The sequence below is a fragment of the Staurois parvus genome, unplaced genomic scaffold, assembly GCF_062004578.1.
Source record: "Staurois parvus isolate SC_StPar_1 unplaced genomic scaffold, SC_StPar_1.0 ptg000088l, whole genome shotgun sequence".
Taxonomy (NCBI): domain Eukaryota; kingdom Metazoa; phylum Chordata; class Amphibia; order Anura; family Ranidae; genus Staurois; species Staurois parvus.
The window spans coordinates 171,472-194,350 of NW_028317884.1; the positions used below are offsets into that span (position 1 = coordinate 171,472).

Consider the following 22,879-nt stretch of genomic DNA (forward strand, 5'->3'; position numbering starts at 1 on the left):
TAACAAAAGGATAACACAAAAGGATGGGGCATTTACATTCTTCCCTGTCTTCCTAACTTACTTGTCACAGCTATGTTGATTTCTCCTGTCCTTGGAGTGATCTCTCCTTCATGTGGAAGCTGAGATATTGCCGAAGAGCGCAGTGATTCCAGAATCAGCGATCCTTCGTCCACTGGGTCACTTGGCGCAGTTCCTCGTGTGCTTGGCTGGCTCCTGGTGAGTCGCTCTACATCGAACGCTACATTCTCGCTGCATGGCACATTAGTCTGAAAAATTATCAAAAGAAATAGGTTACATTATAAATATTTATGTGCCTATTTAAAAGAGCACTCCAGGCAAAACAGTCAGTTATAAATATGCATTGAGAATAGTTCTTTAACAGTGAATGCTTTTTGTTTTTGGATGCATTCTGTTGTGGAGAAAGCACATTGCCTGTAGCAGGAAATGAAGCCTTTGTCAAACAATGCCCCTACTGTCCCACCTGGCCAGTAATACATTTGAAACACCTAAGGCAACAACTCGCATTTAAATGAATAAAACCAGATAAAGGTTTTTTTTATCAGGATTACAATTCTTCCATAGGAGGGAAGTGTAAACTATTATAAATATGCGCAATGTACAGCAATGAAATTAATCAGGTGTCACCTTTCCTCACCTTTCAGTAGTCACAATGACAAAAGATGATTGCTGACTGGCTGTGAAGGCTTACTGCACTTTGTACATTGTTCTGTCAAAATATATATAGAAAACTATATATAGCAAACTGTTCTCCCTGTTGGAGATTGTAAGGCTATCATTAGGTTATTAAGCACATAAAGGCCAGAGACCACAGGCTAAGTAAAGGTTTTTGATGTGATATCGGAATAATCATAATCTTTTATTGCCGCTGGTTCCTTAGGCCTTCTAATACACCAAAATGAATGCTAAATCTCGCCATACATTGCTGCACCTGAGCTGGAAGAAAGATAATTGCAAACAGTGACAATGCCTATCAGATCCTGTCACTGGTTGGGTATTCGTGCCACTATGGATGTCGTCACTGCTGAAAACAATAGCTGGCAGTGGAATTTTATTGTGGATAGGGGAACTAGTTGATCTTCTCTGGTTCAGCCTATGCACTAAAAGAGAGAAATCAAATCGTGTATGTTTTTTTTTAGTTCATCAACAGATTTGTTTACACACAAACAAGGTACTGTAGATAGAGGAATCCCTATCCTCCCCCCATGGGACACTGTATACTGACAGCGGAACCTGTTGATGCCACAATACATTGATCAGCAGTGATTGACTGGCTGCAGCTGCTCATCGTTGAACATGTTAAAACATGTCTCTTGAATCAATTGACTTCTGTTAAGCAGGGATGGCCACACATTTTGAAATTTGGCTTTTAGATCACCTGTTTGTCTTCATGGGGCAGGTGAATAGGTGGATGTGCATCTCTGTGGGGTCTTAAGGCTTTGGTGTGCTATGTTGGTTGACTGTTTATCCAAATGTCCAGGTGTGATGGCAGATCGATAAGACTTACCCTTGGTTCACACCTAAGCGTTTTCTACAGCGTTTTGCAGAAATGCAGTACAGTCCATTTAACATGATTTCCTATGGGACATGGTCATACCTGTGTGTTTTCACCTGATGCATTTTTTGGAAAGGGTCAGGGACTTTTTTTTAATGTTTTTTTGGTTCTATAGACTTCAATGGAAATGCTGCAGAAAAGCACGTATTGTGTTTTTTGCTGCATTTTGCATTTGAAATCTGCCTAGCAATAAGAAAAATGTTTAAAAAATTAAAAGAAAAGCAAAACGCATCAAAAACGTGGCAAAAACACAAACCGCAATGTAGAAACGGCTCCAACGCAACCTGCATAGGTGTGAACCTAGCCTTACAAAAGTATACCTGCTAGAGACTATGAATAGCAACGAGCCATAGCAATTATTATTGGATAGTCATTACATCAAAGAGGGTTTAGCTCTTGTTCACACCGCTCCGACTTTAGGTGCAACATGTGATTTACATTTCCCACCTGAAGTCCTATCTAATGTATTTCTATGGCACTGTCTTAATAGATGAGATTTCAAGTAGCGGAATTTGAAAAATAGTTCCTGCATTACTTTTTCACCAATTCGGTGTGATTTAACTCTCATAGACTATAAAGAAAATGGCACTAAAAGTACATATGTGTCTATATCAATGCTACTTCGGAGTCACGCTTTAAATGGGAACAAATCACACCACTTTGAAATTGCATTCGGTGTGAACCACTTCTTAAGTTCCATCTAGTCACTTTTATGAGAAAGGTATGACTGTGAAGTTTGGACCAGAGATTCCCGAATGATAGCGAATGGAATGAACTAGGGTAAGAGATACACGGAGGAGGGCTCCATACAGCGAGAGGATCGAGTATAAGGAAGAGGGCTCAATAACACCCAAAAAAGACCCAGGTAGAAGGAAGGGTGTGCCTTAACACCAAGGAAGGTCTGCCCCAGAAGGGGCTCCATAACACAAAGGAAGATAGGTGCCACAGGGCACTTCACAAGACCAGAGAAGTAACTTCACCTGGGGATGACACTAAATTTACACTATGAGAGCATCCGGTTTCCTGCAATCGCTGGAGTAGCCTGGAGTCCTGTTGGTTAGAGACACTGCAATTAAAACCCAAGCTAAGTAACTTTAGAATGTACCCCTATTGCATACAGGCCACTGCCAATGCTCAATTGCTAGGAATGATAGATAGCATGTGCGTGTGTTGTACTCATATTTGTAGTACTCTGTATGTCATGTACTGTTGTCATACAATTGTAAGTAGTTTGTATGATGTCTTCTTTAATAAAACCACATGTATATAGTACAGGTGCTTCTGCTTCTTTGCTTTACTGCGAAGTAACTGAAAAGACTCAGCTGAATTTTGCTTAGTTTAAGGTAGCTCAATACACAGCCTGAGATATTGAAGGACCCAGACTAGGATGAAGGATTTAGGCACTTCAGAGACGGTGCTTCTAGTTATTAGAAAAATGTAAACCCAAGCTTTATGTTCTCCTTTCACGGCACACAAAAAAATGATAAGAGCTAGGTGTTCTAGACGTAAACAAACTTCAATGGGACATACCTGTACTGGAGCAACAATATCCACTTCACGTTTGTGGGACATTAGTGTGCAGGCATGGGGAACTGGGCACTAGATTTGTACCTGCTGGGCTGCAGACAGCACAAGAGGAATTATCTGTCAAAGGAGATAAGCACATACCTGCAGGATGGAGGTTCACTAATGAATGTATTGAGGGGGCTTGGGATGGGGGACTGTGGAGGCTGGAGTTTGAAGGGTAATTCTACATTTGCTATTTTATTATAGGGGGAAACTCAAATCATTTGCTACACTTTTCTGGTGGTATTGTTGCATTAGAAAGTCAGTCCCTTGCCTGAATCAAGGCCCTGAATAAAGGCCTTGCAACATTTCCATTAATAGCTCTAACAAAGACGACAGACACAGATAGTTCTTATTTACACCATTTTCTCAATGCACTGCTATGGCTGCAACAAATAAAAAAAAATAAAGCCAGTTTGTAGATACAAAAACTGAAGGTACATAAAAACAACTCTAAATTGGTGTACAGAGACAGGCAGAGTGCTCAAAGTGGGCTGTGTACTGTGCACAGTATTAAGCAGCAGGACGTGGGGTCTGTTTGTATGCCCTAGTGTTCTAACAGCCAATGATGCTGAGGCCTAATGGGAATGCTGGAAGCCTAGTTCCCCATCAGCTGATTGACATTTGGTAATAATGGGAGGATTCCATAGCTGCTTGTGGGTAATGGGTTATAAAAATCTGCTTACTGCCAACCATTTTGAATCACAAGGGAGGCTGACTTGATGGGGAACTAGTCTCTCAGAATCCCCATCAGGTTCCGTTCACCCAACAGCAAAGCTCCTTGGCCACCACGCCTGTCTGCATGACAGGAGCAGTGGCCAGGCAGGGAGCTCAGTTCTGTAGAATGGAAGGACTGGCATGGACATCCCAGCCCTAGTGTTGATTTCCATGTGACGAATTCATGTACTTGTTTCCAACAGATAACTTAATCTATCAACAGTACCAACATTTGTCATACTGAGATGCAACATGATTGTAAAGAGTGTCTAAGGGATAGCATTTTGTTTAGCTATGTAAACGTGTGTTAATACTTTTATATCAGTTTTTTCTTGTTTACAACTCTTCATTTTTCTTTGGCCAAAGTCCCCATATAGTAGTGTTATTGTCCATCTCTGAAAACAGCAACATAACGAATTACCTTTTAAGGCGACCTGGCTCTTTTGGTCTTGAAAGGTATGTTTATTCTATCTTGTGAAAAATTACTGATGTCATTAAAATCCCATGAGGCTTTTACAAACAGTATTCCTTCCTCATGTGATTCTGTATCAACATTTTTCTCTAACTTGACTTGACACGGTGTGGGCAGGGTTAGCATAACAATACAGTCTTTAGAATTGGCTTGGGTATGTGGTACTGAAGGGCTGTTATATATAAAGTAATTAATAAATCAAAAGGCAAAACCTTTTTCTTTAGTTTTAAATAAAGTGTTGGGATTAGAACCTAAGTCAGGTTTTTATTGCTGTCTAGGTCCAACACAGGGAAGATTTACTTGCTTTATTTGTTCTGGAGACTGCGGTCATTGGAACTGAAAGAGGGAAAATACAACATTTTGAGTTGTCACCAGAACTGGAATATTGCATTACATAAAACTTACCACACAGGGCATAACTTACAGTTGCTATGATGTGTTCCTTGTGCTGATTCTTCTTTTAGAAGAAACCTTTCTCCGTTCTGCAAACCCTCCTCCCTGCCACAATCTTCCAGTGCAGTAGTTGTTAATACAACAAAAAGGGCTGTCAGGTGCACTCATCAAGAGAGCTATATCCACTCTTTGCTGCCAGGTTGGTCATTCATAGTGTATGAATGACAAGCAGATGATTGATAGTTCCACCCCCTACATTCATAGATCCTGTGTCATTCATAGAAGCTTTAGTTGTATTAACTTTTTTAGTTAGGGGTTTGTAGGACAAAGAAAGATTTCTTCTAAAAGAAGAATCAGCACAAGGGACACATCATAATAGGGCTGCAACTAATGATTATTTTCATAATCATGTAGTTGGCCAATCATTGTTTCGAATGATCGAATAAAAATCTCAAAAACAGCGTAGTATATAATTTAATGTGTAAAGTTAAAAAAAACACAATTTATTCTTGAATATCTATATGCAGTGGTAAATATATGCAGTGGTAAATACTCAACGGCCACTTTATTAGTTATACCTTGCTAGTACCAGGTTGGACCCCCTTTTGCCTTCAGAACTGGCTGTGAAGCTGCAAGCTGTCACAGTCGGGTGCCTACACTGAAGATGCCGGCGTCGGGAACACAGGGAGGCTGGTGAAACTTGGTGTGGGAAGGGGGGGACGGGACACCGCGGGATCGTGGGACAGGTAAGCATCTGTTTTTTAAAAGTCAGTAGCTACAGTTTTTGTAGCTGCTGACTTTTTTTTTTTTCACTGGAACTCAGTATTAATTCTTTGTGGCATAGAATCAACAAGGCGGTATTCTGCATACCTTGGTTGTAACGAATGCTTATTTGAGTTACTGTTGCCTTTCTATCATCTCAAACCATTCTCCTCTGACATCAATAAGGCATTTTCGTCCACACAACTGCCATTCACTGGATATTTTCTCTTTTTTTGACCATTTCTGTAATCCCTAGAGATGGTTGTGCATGAAAATCCCAGTAGATCAGCAGTTTTTAAATATTCAGACCAGCCCGTCTGGCAACAACTATGCCAAGTTTAAAGTCTTTTAAATCCCCTTTCTTTCCCATCTACAAGTAGCTAATGACCTCAAAACTTCCCGTGTCCTTCAAATTAGCACAACAGTACGTAATGGGTTTCCATGGCCTAGCAGCTGCATCCAAGCTTTACATCACCAAGTGCAATGCAAAGCGTCAGATGCAGTGGCGTAAAGCACGACGCCACTGGACTCTAGAGCAGTGGAGACGTGTTTTCTGGAGTGACGAATCACACTTCTCTGTCTAGCAATCTGATGGATCTGTCTGAATTTGGCGGTTACCAGGAGATAGGTACTTGCCTGAATGTATTGTGCCAGGTGTAAAGTTTGGTGGAGGGGGGATTATGGTGTGGGGTTGTTTTTCATGGGTTGGGTTTGGCCCCTTAATTCCAGTGAAGGGAACTCTTAAGGCGTCAGCATACTAAGACATTTTAGACAATTTCATGCTCCCAACTTTGTGGGAACAGTTTGGGGATTGCCCCTTCCTGTTCCAACAGGCCCGGACTTGTAGATGGGTGTTTTTGCAAATTCTGGGGTTGATTTACGAAAACCGGAGAGTGCAATATCTGGTGTAGCTGTGCATGGTTGCCAATCAGCTTCTAATGCCCCATACACACTATAAGAAAATCATACGAAAATTTTTGTACGAGGACCAATCGCCCGATAATCAGATCGTTAGTACACAGCTTTCGAGAGCCGATCACGAAAATTCATATGACAATATCCGAAGGGACAAGTGCAAAACTTTTTCTCGTACGATACCAGATTGTACGATTTTCATTTAATCAGTACAGTAGTCATCTGAAAATACAATACAAATACATAACATCACTTTCGAAATTCTTTTCTTTCATAGGAGAATTTTCATATCTTTAGTAACCTTTTCACTTTTGATGTGAGACTAGCAGGCGAAAAAAAACTGCAGATCGTTCGTCCAATATTCTCATTGTGTGTAAGGGGCATTACTTCATCTTGTTCAATTAAGCTTTGAAAATAAATCCTTGAAGCTGATTGGTTTCTATGCAGAGCTGTACTAGATTTTGCACTCTCCAGTTTTAGTAAATCATCCCCACTATCTTTTGTATTCAAATGCAGTGCTACGTTCGACAAAAAACTGCAAAATGCTATGTATGGCAGTGCATTTCAGCAGGACCTGCTACATTCAAAGAAACACAACACAAAGAAGGTCAAAATGTAGCTTCAGAGCTGTCACCTACATTGAACTATTGAAGGCAATCGGAACCTATTGACCTGCATTTGATGTGCACTTCAAACACTGGAAAACAACATCTGTGATTCTTGCTGGCAGTACAACTACCTCCATGCACACTTTGGGGAAGATCTACTAAAACTGGAACACTCAGAATCTGGTACAGTTGTGCATGGTAGCCAATCAGCTACTAATGTCAGCTTGTTCAATTAAGCTTTGACAATAAAACTTGGAAGCTGAATGATTTCTATGCAGACCTGCACCAGATTTTTGCACTCTCCAGTTTTAGCCCTGGACAGATCTGTGTTGTCACATTTGTACCCTTTAAAATCACTGCAGGGCAGCACTGCCCTTCACATGTATCTGCCCACCTGAGCAATTACATGCAATTAAGGGCTCTGACTAGCCATGGATGCAGATTACCTGCTGTCTGCAGCTAATTGTCCAGTTTGTATGTGGCCCTAGCACAAAGTGCTGCTGAGTCCAGATGCGGTGTTTAGCCACCTCTGAATGCAGCAACTTTTTTGCCCTCATTCCCCCATATGAATGAGCCCTACATCAGCTTACCTTCATACTTGTTGACTGATGTTTTTAAATCAGATTGCAAGGTTTTTGTCATGCTGGACACGGGCCTTTGTCACTGCCATTCCATATCAAAACCTTTTGGGACAACCATGACACCTATGTTCATAGTTATTTTATACAAGTGAGAGAGACACATAGATGGATAGATAATGAAATGAGAAATGATACAGATATTCTCAAGAGACACAGACATATATTTTTGAGTTTTATTTTTCTGATTGCAGTTTAAATAAAAAATATTTCAGGCTCTGTAGTAATTCAGTAGTAACAGATATGTGACTGTGCCAGTGTACGCTGATCTCAATCACCCTTCTCAATATGAATTCCGCTGTCATTTCTTGCGGTGACCTTGGGCATGTTTCTTTACAGCGTGTGCCTCAGGCAATGCTCTCCTCCAGAGACCAGCACATCCAGCAATATTACAATAGCTGTTCTCAATGGCTTGCTATTTAATATACAATGCATTGTCATTTCCTAAATTAGAATTCACCAAGCTTTAACCTCATTTTATAGCATGCCCATCTCTGGCACAGATTCGTATTCATAGACAGTGCTGTCATTTATATAATACCTATAAGTAGTAATGTGATCCCATAAAAGCATTAAACAATGTGGGTACATTACAAGAATGATTTTCTGATTTTATCACATATTTGAGATGGTTGGTTTACCACAGAGATCCCTGAGTGCTTTAATACGTAGCTACATACAAAGATGTCGGGCCCTTATTTCAAGTCAGTTTTACTACGTTATCATGCACGCTGATGGGCAGTACAACATTGTGCTGTGTATGCATTGACAGTTATTTTTAAAGAACACCAATGTGCACACATGGGAAAAACAAACTCAAATGACTCTCAGAATCTTAGAAAGAACACATGCATTGCCTTGCAGAAGACTAGAAAGAAGATTAAAGAAAAAAATCTAGGTACAGCATTTTATACATACTGTATTTATATTGCTCAAGCTCGGACAAATGTAACTGTGCGTATACAATACCTGTGGAATCCCTCTAGAAGCTGGAAGTTACTGTAGTAACATCGCTACTCCAGTGATCTCCCCTGGCTTCTGGGCCCTGTGCTGAGCAGTTTCCCTGCTGCATTGTGAACACAAGAGGTCGGCCACGCAGCATGGGAGCCATTCAGAGAACGCTTTGCATTTTCTCAAAGAATGCAAGCAGTTCATTGCCTGAGGTGAAGAGGCCAGGGAGGTGATGTCACACTCACCACCTCACCCAATTAGAGAACGCAAAGCATTCTTTGAATAGCGCCTGTTCTGAGTGGTCAACTTCCTGTATGCACAATGCAGCAGGGCAACTGCTCGGTGTGGGACCCAGAAGCAAGTGGAGATCCCTTGCGTAGTGGTATTTACTTCAGTGATTTCCAGCATCCAAAGGCAACGGCCAGGTATGGCAAAAATCATAGTTACCTTGGTCTAAACTGGACCAGTGTAACTAAGTACAAAATGTCATACTTGAAATTATTAAGGTGGTAAAATGCATGTTTGGGTCCAATAAAAGTAAATGCAATATTTGTCAATGCAGCAAAATACATGTAAAAAAACATGTACACATGTAAAGGAGGCCTTCGTTTAGATTCCACTTTCTACTGTACTCTTTTACAGTGCCTGTAAATTGTATCTGTATGAACAGCATCTTCTGATTTGCTCGCTTCAAGGACTTCTTCAGAGCCTCATTCATCCTCTGGCACTCTGTAACCTAATTTGTACAGCTGCCCCTACTCTGGCTGCTGGAGCGCTCATGAGCAGGGTCTCCCCAACCCCTTATGAACAGGGGCAGACTGACCATTTGGAAATACTGCCCGAGGGCCCAGGGTCAGTAGGGGGCCCCATGAGATGCCCCTGGTACCTTTTTCATAGGCTTTTTTGAGTTTGGGCAAGGACACAGGGGCCCCATGATCCCCTATTGCCTGGGGGCCTCATGAGTTGTCAGTCCGCCCCTGCTTATGACTTAAATTATTTTGTAACTGTACTGTCTGCCTTTATTAAGTAAAGACCTGCGCAAACTGTTGGCGCCATATAAACCCTATATAATAATACACATTTTAGAGAGTGCTTTTTATCTTATGTGAACAGTGATTCCCCAAGCTTTGGACCCCATGCTAGTTCCAGGGCTACAAAGGAGAACCTACTGATCTTCACTGCAATATGTAAGTTTTCATTCTAATCCAGTGGTTTCAATACTTCAGTATGCAGATCAGGTGTTCTGGCTTTGCTCTGGTTTTACCTGATGCCTGCTTGCTCCGGATCAATGAGGGTTCACACATGTGAATAAGCTGCTCACACAGCCCAGTATGGCCAAAACCTGACCCTTTTCAAGACCGCTTGGCAATGAATAGTAGTCATCCAATAGCATGCTGGGATGCAATTAAAAGTAAATTGCATGGTGGCACATCAACGCTTGTAATATACATTACCACAACATGTGTTATGGCAAAATACTGTGAATCCAGCCTAACTATTGAAGAATTTGGATCAGAGTAGCTACCAATTTTAGTGGAAACCTACATATTCCTCATTGGTAAGGTTTTCTTCAAAAATGAAAATGAAAACACACCTATGGCTGTTTGCCCAGTAGTTGGGAGAAATTACCTAGCTGTCTGTCCATCAGATGCAAAGAAATATTCCCATTTCAAGACTAAGGCCAAGCATAATAATTAATTTTATGACAAGCTGTACGTAGAGTCTCCCCATGCATGAGAAATCACCAGGAGATTTATGCTAGGCATAGAATGGATAAAATAGTCTGTGTGCACGAGCCCTAACTCTCTCCAGCAGCATATACCTACTTTTTTTTTACAATGCCTGCCTCTCCGATTAGCCACCTGGAGTAAAGGTGTACTGTGTAAGCTATAAGTCACCAGAATCATAGCTTATACAAACTGATTGACCTAGCACATAAAGTGAGCCGCATGCTCCTATTATGCCATCCACTATGATGATCTTTGGTGCACTTCAAACCTTGGAACTTTACTTTTTTGGTTCTATGTCTGAAAGGAGTACCAGAGCTACATTAGCCTTTTGACAGAGTGTTACCAGTGTCTCCAGTTTGATTTTTAGACCCGCAGCACTACAGCCAATTTAGACAAGTTCCAAGTATTCTACTAGCATGTCTGTGGAATGTGGGGACCAGAGTACCCAGAGGAAACCCATGTAAGCATAAAGAGAACATGCATCGAAGGACTCCAGTGCTACAAGACACAAGTGCTAACTACTAAGCCACTGTGCTGCCCCTCACATACTCCTCCATACCTGGAGCTTCAGAAAGGCAGGAGAGAAGAGGAAAGATAAATATATGCAAGAAAAGGGTGGAGGTTTGAAGCAAATTTGCTGCTTCATCTTATGTGGACAAATCTTGGTTTCAGGGCTTGTTCAAGCTATACAGTGGGGCAAAAAAGTATTTAGTCAGCCACCAATTGTGCAAGTTCTCCCACTTAAAAAGATGAGAGAGGCCTGTAATTGGCATCATAGGTAGACCTCAACTATGAGAGACAAAATGAGAAAACAAATCCAGACAATCACATTGGCTGATTTGGAAAGAATTTATTTGCAAATTATGGTGGAAAATAAGTATTTGGTCACCTACAAACAAGCAAGATTTCTGGCTCTCACAGACCTGTACCGTCTTCTTTAAGAGGCTCCTCTGTCCTGCACTCATTACCTGTATCAATGGCACCTGTTTGAACTTGTTATCAGTATAAAAGACACCTGTCCACAACCTCAAACAGTCACACTCCAAACTCCACTATGGTGAAGACCAAAGAGCTGTCGAAGGACACCAGAAACAAAATTGTAGATCTGCACCAGGCTGGGAAGACTGAATCTGCAATAGGCAAGCAGCTTGGTGTGAGCAAATCAACTGTGGGAGCAATAATTAGAAAATGGAAGACATACAAGACCACTGATAATCTCCCTTGATCTGGGGCTCCATGCAAGATCTCACCCCGTGGGGTCAAAATGATCACAAGAACGGTGAGAAAAAATCCCATCAATAACACACTACGCCGCCAGGGACTCAGATCCTGCAGTGCCAGACGTGTCCCCCTGCTTAAGCCAGTACATGTCCAGGCCCGTCTTAAGTTTGCTAGAGAGCATTTGGATGATCCAGAAGAGGATTAGGAGAATGTCATATGGTCAGATGAAACCAAAATAGAACTGTTTTGTAGAAACACAACTTGTCGTATTTGGGGGAGAGAGAATGCTGAGTTGCATCCAAAGAATACCATACCTACTGTGAAGCATGGGGGTGGCAGCATCATGCTTTGGGGCTGTTTCTCCACAAAAGGACCAGGACGACTGATCCATGTACAGGACAGAATGAATGGGGCCATGTATCGTGAGATTTTGAGTGCAAACCTCCTTCCATCAGCAAGGGAATTGAAGATGAAACGTGGCTGGGTCTTCCAACATGACAATGACCCCAAACATACCGCCTGGGCAACGAAGAGGTGGCTTTGTAAGAAGCATTTCAAGGTCCTGGAGTGGCCTAGACAGTCTCCAGATCTCAACCCCATAGAAAACCTTTGGAGGGAGTTGAAAGTCCATGTTGCCTAGCGACAGCCCCAAAACATCACTGCTCTAGAGAAGATCTGCATGGAGGAATGGGCCAACATACCAGCAACAGTGTGTGCCAACCTTGTGAAGACTTACAGGAAACGTTTGACCTCTGTTATTGCCAACAAAGGATATATAACAAAGTATTGAGATGAACTTTTGATATTGACCAAATACTTATTTTCCACCATAATTTGCAAATAAATTCTTTCCAAATCAGCCAATATGATTGTCTGGATTTTTTTTCTCATTTTGTCTCTCATAGTTGAGGTCTAACTATGATGCCAATTACAGGCCTCGCTCATCTTTTTAAGTGGGAAAACTTGCACAATTGGTGGCTGACTAAATACTTTTTTGCCCCACTGTACGTTGTGATCTGCATTTTTTTCTGCATAAAAACAATGCATGTTGCTTCTATGACACATAGTTAAACACTTGTTTTCTAGGTGCCCTATTCACATCACAATGCAGTGGTAGCATGTGGTGCTGTGTTGAAAAATACAGACAGGCTGAATTTTTATGCAAGGTAACTCACCTCACTGCTTGTCACTGCAGCACACAAACTATCATTAAGTTTCTTTTTGTGACACACAAAGTAAAAAAACCACATAAAACAGTGCATTACACACTTTCTCACCGCTGGTAGGCAATGCCTACCAACCTGCACATAAAAACACTGTGCGCTGGTGTGAATGATGCCTATGTCTTTGCCTATCAAAACATTTAAAGTATAACTAAAGGCAAAACTATTTTTTTTGGTTTTTAAGTTTTGGGCAGAGTGGGGATGGATTAGAACACCTGTTAGGTTTTTATTGCTGTCTGTGCCCCCATTAAGGTGATTCACCCTCTCCATTTGTCCTGTTTACCATTATCATCAAAAATGAAAGTAAAAGAAACCTCAAAATTTGGGTTGTCCCCAGAAAATAATAGAAGGGAAATTTTCCAATTGGGACACTGCTTCTAGTGACCAGGGGGTCCCCAAGACATTCCCTTAATTTACAGAGATTTTCTCACTTCCTGTTTTGGATATGGGACAAGAAGTGAAGGTAAAAATCCCCAATGGGGCACAGAAAAAAATAAGCTGTCCCTCCCTTACTTTATCCAAAACAAAAAAAAAACGTTTTGCCTATAACTGCTGTTTTTTACGTGTGAAAATGTTAAAAATATTAGAAATTACTTTGGAAGTCTGTGACCCTTACAAGTCTCAGCCTGCAGTCATGTAAACTGTATTTTAGACATTTATGACCTTGGTAGATACTAATAATTTACAGTAAGGGGTACATTATTCATTATGTGTTCGTGCCACTTATACATTAAAATTCTGATTAGTTAAAATATTGTTGAGAATTTGTTGCATTTTTTTTATGTTGCAGAAGCTTCAGCTTTTACCTGCATATTAGAGCCAATTTCTAATATCCACTCCACATCCATTTCTCAGTTTCCCCGTAAGGCCAGTCAGTTGCCTGCTAAAAGCCATTCTATTTCTAGAGTACCTTGGATGAGCTCTGCAGAGGATAAGAGTATTTAAACTATCTCGCACACACATCAAAGCTGGGGAAGAATGTAATAATAACGCAGTGCCTTACCAAGGTATCACATAGGGCATTAAAGAGAAAGGCAGAATGCAAACAGAATGAGGGAGTATGCCTGTACCTGCAATGCTGGCACAAGAAGACACAGGCTGCAATTTGCAGGCAATAAACTAAATATATCATCACCTTATATCGGTAGTATTATAGTGTTAATGTAGTGTTGTATTTTATTACCTTTCCATTCCTTTTTTATCCTTCTTTATTTAGTGACCTTTTGTTGGCATTTCGGCTACTGTGCACATAAAAACTCAAGCATCCACCTTTTTCATTTTGGAGAGATTAGGTAATGTTAAAACACCTACCAGTTTATTTGCCATCTGTGACCCATTCACTTTCTGTTCTGTAGACACACTGGGAAGAAAGAGGAATCTCCTAGGCAGTTGTCACCTGAAAACATGTTCCCAAAGGTTGACTTCCCCTCTATTTTATCAGCTTACTGGTCCTTACCTGTGGTGGCTGAATTTGTTTTCTATTTTGTTTTAGGATTTGTTTTCTTTCTTTTTTTTTTTTTCACCCAATGCTCCTGCCAGTAACACCCTTCCTGTCTTAAGGTGACAACACTCACTCCCTGTATTGCATTTAGGGTGGAACAGTGTTGTCACCCTAGGATGGAAATTGTGTCAGAACTACAGAACACCCCCTTTTCATCTCTATAACATAGTTACATAGTTAGTCTGGCTGAAAAAAGATAAAAGTCCACCAAGTTCAACCATTAAAAAAAAAAAGTTATAATCTTAAACCCACAGTTGATCCAGAGGTAGGTAAAAAAACCCAGCAAAGCATGATCCAAAATGCTCCTGCAGGGGAAAAAATTCCTTCCTGATTGCCCGAGAGACAATCGGATATTCCCTGGATCAACTTTACCTAAAAATGTTAGTAATCTGTTATATTCTGTGTATCTAGGAAAGAATCCAGGCCGTTTTTAAAGCAATCCACTGAGCTGGCCAAAACCAACTCTTAAGGGAGTCTATTTCACATTTTCACAGCTCTTACTGTGAAGAAACCTTTCCATGTTTGGAGATTACATTTCTTTTCCTCCAGACGTAAAGAGTGCCCCCTTGTCCTCTATGATGACCTCAAGGTGAATAACTCCGCACCAAGTTCACTAAAAGAACCACTGATGTATTTATACATGTTGATATCCCCCCTTAATCTCCTCTTCTCAAAAGAATAAATTAAGTTCCTCTAATCTTTCCTCATAGCTGAACTCCTCCATACCTCTTATCAGTTTGGTTGCCCTTCTCTGTACTTTCTCCAGTTCCCCAATGTTCTTTTTGTGAATTGGTGCCCAAAATTGAACTGTATATTCCAGATGAGGTCATACTAATGATTTGTACAGGGTAATATGATATCTCTCTCTCTCTCTCTCTGGAATCTATATCTCGTAGCCTCCCTAGCAGTCTGATTATGTCAGTATTTCTGTGCTCAAAGCGGTACATTTTTCACCTTTATTCTGTCTAAATATTTCTGGATCATATCGGTTGTGAGCCAATGTGGATCATCAGGGGCTGTGTCAATACCATGCCCATTATGGGCAAGAGCTCCCCCATGCTCCTTTGTATACACAGAGCTGAAGAAGGTGTTTAATAAATTTGCCTTCTCTTTGTCCCCAGTTACCCACTCTAGATTATTTTGTAAATGGCCTACATGCTCGGACTGGACCTTTTTACTATTAATATATTTGAAGAATTTTTGTGGCCTTTAGTTCCTTTTTGCATATTGTTATATTCTTTGTAATGTTTAAAATATGATAGCGTTCCTTTATTTTTATATTTAATAAAAGCTCTTTTATTCTCTATAGCTTTTTTTTAAACTTTGGTCGTAAGCCACATAGGTTTGATTTTTAGCCTTTTAAACTTGTTGCCCATGGGAATATATTTTGCAGTGTGTTCACATACGGTCTTTTTGAAGAACTCCCATTTCTGTGTTCTGTTCATCAATGGCGATATTTCTTCCCAGTCTATGTCTTGGAGAGCAGCTCTCAGCCTTGGAAAATTAGCTCTCTTAAAGTTGAGTGTTTTTATTTTTCCTGTATGTGCTTGATGTTTACAGTTAACAATAAATGAAATTATGTTATGGTCACTGCTACCCAGATGTTCTTTTATATGGACATTTGTAATAAGCTCTTCATGGTTTGAGATTACCAGGTCCAGCAGAGCATCGTTCCAAGTTGGAGCCTCTATGAACTGTACCATAAAATTATCCTGTAGTAGGTTTATACATTTTTGCTCTTTAACTGTTCCTGCAGAACCATTATTCCAGTCAATTTCTGGGTAGTTAAAATCCCCCATTATTATCACTGTCCCAGCCCTTGCAGCCCTTTCGATTTGTGCAAGGAGTCTCCACCTCCTCATTAACACTGGGAGGCCTAAAACAAACTCCGATTACCTTTGTAGTACACACCCCATGTGCAGTTCCACCCATAATGCTTCAGCCTCATCACACTCTCCATCGACTAGGTCCTCTTTCACACTCACTCTGAGATCATTTTTCACATAGAGACAGACACCACCACTTTTCCCTTTTACCCTGTCTCTCTGAAAAGAGAACATTGCAGGAGAGTTTTGTAGTCCACAAAACTGAACTGGGCAGGGCTTATAACACTGATATTTCAGGGCAGTGTTGTCCATTCACTAAAAGTTAGTAGCTCACTCGATTTCTGGCAAGATTAAAGCAGGGTATATACTATAAGAAAATTGGAAGAAAAAATCAGTACAAGGAACAATCGGTCAATTATCTGATCATTAGTATAGTGCTTTCAACAACCAATTCCAACTGTTCAGATGAAAAAGTCCAGAGGTGCAAGCTAGAAATGTACAATTTGCTCAATGTGTACAGCAATCATATGGAAATAATCAAATAAAAAAAAATATGCATAATCAGAAGCAAAGAAGGACCCGGGAAAATTTGATGATCGTTCGTCCTATTTTCTCATAGTGTACTCCATTTAACAGGTATTTTTTTCACTGAACAGATATAAAACGGCTTCAATGGTTTATTTAATAGACCAAAAGGAAGCAAGTCACACATTATAGAGATGCCTCCACAGAATGCCACTGCATATTGGCCAGCTATGTGTGAGTGGAGTATTGGAGGTTCCTTCATAAGGGTCAAATGCAAAGGTAGTAGAAAAAGCAAGAAACGTGTTTGATACTGCAGTACAGTGGCTTTGGCAGACAGTTGGATTCATCTTGTCAAAGACTTCTTCACCCCACGTGAACAGCACAGTTATCTAAATCTTAGTGCTGGAATATTGTGCCATACCTTCACTTAGTTCTAAGCAGGTAAAAATGTCCACTATCCTAGAGCAGAGACGTCTTGTTACTTGTGTACCACAGAGACGGTTTTGTCACTGCAAGTAGTTATACCCTGACGTTGGCCATAGTTAAGCATACAGGCTCTGGAGCTGCAAAACTGTTATAGTGAAGCTGTCTGCCAGCAAGTGAAGCAACTGTACTCTTGTCTATGATGTGCTGTGTTGTGTATCCCTGGTGATTTCACTCTTGTACTAAAAATACCATGTTACTCTCATCTTCTTGTTTTCTGCTTGTTTCCTGGGTAAAGGTAGCAACACAGCACCAAGAGATTCAAAGAACTACATTGACTAACCTGTGGCCATTTAATGAGGGGGGAGGAATACCTAAAAAAAATTCCTAGTGGTACTAAAAATTTTTGTCTGTTAATACAATACAATGACAATACGATACAGTGATGTTTAGCTGTATGGTGTCTATAATTTGTAGCACAGCATACAAAGTGGGGTGGTATGGAATATATGATATACAGCACAGTAAAAAAAAAGCAGATCAATATGTTATACATACAGCAGAATAAACAGTGTAGAGCAACATGGAATGTACAGACTACAGTCCAAATTATGTAGCATCATTCAGAGTCTACAGAAGGCACTGGTCTGAAGCAAACAATATATAGCATAGAATGTATGGTGCAGGTGTCCAGAGTAAGTAACAGAGCAAGGTGCATACAGTAAGTTATTCTCTTACTTGTTACTGTAAATGCCTTTGCTTCAGGGCTGTGAAAAAGTATTTGCCTCCTTCCTGATTTATGTATTTTTTTGCATATTCATCACACTTAAATGATTTGGATCATCAAACAAATTTTAATATTACACAAAGATAAGTAAATACAAAATGCAGTTTTTAAATGATGATTTCATCTATTAAAAGAAAAATCTGTCTAAACCTGCCTGACCCTATGTGAAAAAGTAATTGCCCCCTAAACCCCCTACTCCATAACCCAAGCGTATTTGTGCTTGAGGTCATGAACTGGTGGACAGACATTCTCCTTCAGGATTTTCTGGTACAATACAGAATTCATGGTTCAATCAATTATGGCAAGTTGTCCAGGTCCTGAAGCTGCAAAGCAACCCCATACCATCACACTACTACCACCATGTTTGACTGTTGGTGTGATGTTCTTTTTATGAAATGCGGTGTCAGTTTTATACCAGATGTAATGAGATGCACACCTTCCAAAAAGTTAAATTTTTGTCTCATCAGTCAACAGAATATTTGCCCAAAAGTCTTGGGGATAATCAAAATGTTTTTTGGCAAATGTGAGATGAGCCTTTGTGGTTTTTTTTGGTCAGCAGTGGCTTTCGTCTTGGAACTCTCCCATGGATGCCATTTTTAGCCAGTCTCTTTTTTATTGTTGAATCATGAACACTGATCTTAACTGAGGCAGGTGACACCTGCAGTTCTTTGGATGCTGTCCTGGGCTCTTTTATGACCTCCTGGATGAGTTGTTGTTGTGCTCTTGGAGTAATTTTGGTAGGCCGGCTACTCCTAGGAAGGTTCACCACTATTCCAAGTTTTTTCCATTTGTAATTTGATAATGGCTCTCAGTGTGGTTTGCTGGAGTCCAAAAGCCTTAGAAATGGTTTTGTAACTCTTCCAGACTGATACACGTTAATTACTTTGTTTTTCATCTGTTCTTGAATTTTTTTTTAAATCTCAGCATGATGAGTTGCTTTTTGAGATTTTTTAGCGTGCTTCACTTTGTTAGACAGCTTCTATTTAAGTGATTTCTTGATTCAACAGGACTGGCAGCAATCAGTCCTGGGTGTGGCAAGTGAAATTTAACTTTGCTTTCCAAAAAAATGTGGTTAACCATAGTTCATTCATGATTTAGCAAGGGTGGGTAGGGGCGGGCAATTACTTTTTCACACAGGGCCAGGCAGGTTTAAACAGCTTTTTTCCCTTAATAAATAAAATGATCATTTAAAAAATGCATTTTGTATTTACGTAGGTTATCTTTGTGTAATATTAAATTTGTTTGATGATCTGAGTCATTTAAGCGTGACAAATATGCAAAAAAAGGAAGGGGGCAAGTACTTTATAGGAGCACCATATAATAGTTACCATTGTAAATGCCTCTGTTACATTCATGGTCATTACAAATTACCCAGTTACCTTGGTGGTCCATGTAAATACCAAATTACATTGACGGTCATTAAAAGTGGGTTGGTGGTCAGTAAAATGCCCCTGTGACATTACTAATAAATACCCACATTACATACAGTAATCAGCCATAACTTTATGACCACTGACATGTTATGTGAAAAACAGTGATTACCTTGTTACAATGGCATCTAAAAGTTGGTGGGATATATTAGGCAGCAAGTAAATCTGGGGTAGAGATGGCACCAGGATGCAATATAAGAAAAAGGCAAGCCAACGGAGCCAGTGTGGTGCTTTGGACAATGCTCAGCTAGGAAACCCTGGGTCCTGCCATTCATGTGGATGTTACTTGACAGGTACCACCTTTCTAAACATTGTTGCTGATCAAGTATACCTCTTCGTGGAAATGATACTCCCCATTGGCAATGGCCTCTTTCAGCAGGATAATGTGCCCTGCCACACTGCATAATTAGTTTAAGAATGGTTTGAGGAAAACAATGCGTTTGAGGTGTTGACTCTGCCTCCAAATTTTCCAGATCTCAAGCCAACTGAGTATCTGTGGGATGTACTCAAAAAACACGTCTGATTCATGGAGGCCCCAACTTGCACCTTACAGAATGTAAAATATCTGCTACTGACAGCTTGGTGACAGATACCACAGCATACCTACAGAGGTGTAGTGGCATTCATGCCTCACTGGGACAGGGCTGTTTTGACAGCAAAAGGAGGACCTATTCAATATTACATGGGTGGTCATAAACATATGGCTTATCGGTGCACGCGATCAATGTGAACTCTCCTATTATATATGTGGACCGTGTAATTGCTCCTAGTACATACTGTATGCGGTCAGTATAAACACTCTCATGACATACAGTCAGGTCCATAAATATTGGGACATCGACACAATTCTAACATTTTTGGCTCTATACACCACCACAATGGATTTGAAATTAAACAAACAAGATTTGCTTTAACTGCAGACTGTCAGCTTTAATTTGAGGGTATTTACATCCAAATCAGGTGAACAGTGTAGGAATTACAACAGTTTGCATAAGTGCCTCCCACTTGTTAAGGGACCAAAAGTAATGGGACAATTGGCTTCTCAGCTGTTCCATGGCCAGGTGTGTGTTATTCCCTCATTATCCCAATTACAATGAGCAGATAAAAGGTCCAGAGTTCATTTCAAGTGTGCTATTTGCATTTGGAATCTGTTGCTGTCAACTCTCAAGATGAGATCCAAAGAGCTGTCACTATCAGTGAAGCAAGCCATCATTAGGCTGAAAAAACAAAACAAACCCATCAGAGAGATAGCAAAAACATTAGGCGTGGCCAAAACAACTGTTTGGAACATTCTTAAAAAGAAGGAACGCACCAGTGAGCTCAGCAACACCAAAAGACCCAGAAGACCACGGAAAACAACTGTGGTGGATGCCTAAAGAATTCTTTCCCTGGTGAAGAAAACACCCTTCACAACAGTTGGCCAGATCAAGAACACTCTCCAGGAGGTAGGTGTATGTGTGACAAAGTCAACAATCAAGAGAAGACTTCACCAGAGTGAATACAGAGGGTTCACCACAAGATGGAAACCAACTTGTACCAGAGTGATGGGAAGAGAAGAGGATGGAGAAGGAAAGGAACTGCTCATGATCCTAAGCATTCCACCTCATCAGTGAAGCATGGTGGTGGTAGTGTCATGGCGTGGGCATGTATGGCTGCCAATGGAACTGGTTCTCTTGTATTTATTGATGATGTGACTGCTGACAAAAGCAGCAGGATGAATTCTGAAGTGTTTCGGGCAATATTATCTGCTCATATTCAGCCAAATGCTTCAAAACTCATTGGATGCCACTTCACAGTGCAGATGGACAATGACCCAAAGCATACTGCAAAAGCAACCAAAGAGTTTTTTAAGAGAAAGAAGTGGAATGTTATGCAATGGCCAAGTCAATCACCTGACCTGAATCCGATTGAGCATGCATTTCACTTGCTAAAGACAAAACTGAAGGGAAAATGCCCCAAGAACAAGCAGGAACTGAAGACAGTTGCAGTAGAGGCCTGGCAGAGCATCACCAGGGATGAAACCCAGCGTCTGGTGATGTCTATGTGTTCCAGACTTCAGGCTGTAATTGACTGCAAAGGATTTACAACCAAGTATTAAAAAGTGAAAGTTTGATTTATGATTATTATTCTGTCCCATTACTTTTGGTCCCTTAACAAGTGGGAGGCACATATGCAAAACTGTTGTAATTCCTACACCGTTTACCTGATTTGGATGTAAATACCCTCAAATTAAAGCTGACAGTCTGCAGTTAAAGCACATCTTATTTGTTTCCTTTCAAATCCATTGTGGTGGTGTACAGAGCCAAAAATGTTAGAATTGTGTTGATGTCCCAATATTTATGGACCTGACTGTATGTGGTCAATGTAAACTTTCCCATGTTACTGCTGCCATATTATAAGCTGTCAAGCAGAGCCACATTACAATGGTGTCTGTGTGTTTACGAAGTGCAAATCATTGTACCACGTGTCACCATACTGCAGCAACATTTTAATATAGTTAAAGTATAAAGGTAAACAGTGTGTTGTGTTGTAATGATGCGAAGCACTGCCCCTCACCACCCCAACACAACAAATCCTTAGGCTCCATGCACACTAGCATTTTTTTTTTAAGTTAAAAAATGCTGGATAAAAAACGCTGGTAATAGTGTTTTTTTAGTAGCATTTTAGTAGCATTTAGGAAACTTAGCTTTTTATTAGCATTTTTACAGTACATCTAGGGGGAAACAAATTTAGGAAAAAGCAGTTTGGAACATTTTAAAAGCGTTTAGGAGTGTTCACCATTTTTTCTGCTGGCAAATCGCTCCCAAAAACGCAAAAAGCGCATTTTGTTTCTGCTCCTAGAAGCTGGCTCTTGATAAAAATGCTTCTAGCCTAGAATAGTGTGCATGAACACATAGGATAACACTATTTGCTCCTAAGGGCAGAGAAAAAAAAACACTCATAAGTATCTGCTAGGAGCTTAAAAATAGGCTAGTGTGCATGGAGCCTTAAAGTTCTCTAGCTTTGCCATCCAAGCAGCAAAATCATTGAAAAAATAATTACAAAATTATGCATTCCTTCGTCTTCTCTTTTTTGTGCATATACAGAGAAGAAATTGGAATCCTTCAGGACACATGTAAAGATGACAATTAACCAAATATAAATATAAACCCACGAGCAGTTAAATAAAATTAAAGTGTCAACTCAGTACAAAAAAATGGGATAAAAACAAAAAAACGCCCACACCTACACACTCATATAAATGTGCTACAAAACAACTGCATAATAACAGTGTCGTGCTTTGTTCCCCCACAGTAATATTTGACTTCAAATATTCTTCCTAATAACACTGAATTGGTGAAAAATACTATAAATGATGTGCCAAAATCTGTTGAACTAATACAGTCAATCCTTGTTCATAACCGTTCCAAAAAAAACTTTTCCTTCAATAATCCTTATCTTCTTTTTTCATATACAGTGCACCTCCACCATCAATAACACCAGCTGTATCCTCACCTGAGATTTTTGACCTCACAACTAGGTTTGGTCAAAAAAAGCTTGCCTCCTCTAGGTGGACATATAGTGATGCTATAACATCTACCAAAAATCCTTACCCCGTGTTGATTCGACTCCTCCTGG

At 40.3% G+C, this 22,879-nt stretch overlaps 1 protein-coding gene across 6 annotated transcripts in view; it reads right to left on the bottom strand.

The window, feature by feature from the left end:
- The window catches only part of RNF130 (ring finger protein 130), a 465,054-nt gene that overhangs the window by 65,708 nt on the left and 376,467 nt on the right, over positions 1–22,879 (bottom strand). For all 6 annotated transcript variants that reach the window (XM_089670239.1, XM_089670240.1, XM_089670241.1 and 3 more), the window contains exon 7: positions 62–266. In XM_089670239.1, coding sequence (XP_089526365.1) covers positions 62–266 — 205 coding nt within the window. The remainder of the gene's footprint in view (positions 1–61; positions 267–22,879) is intronic.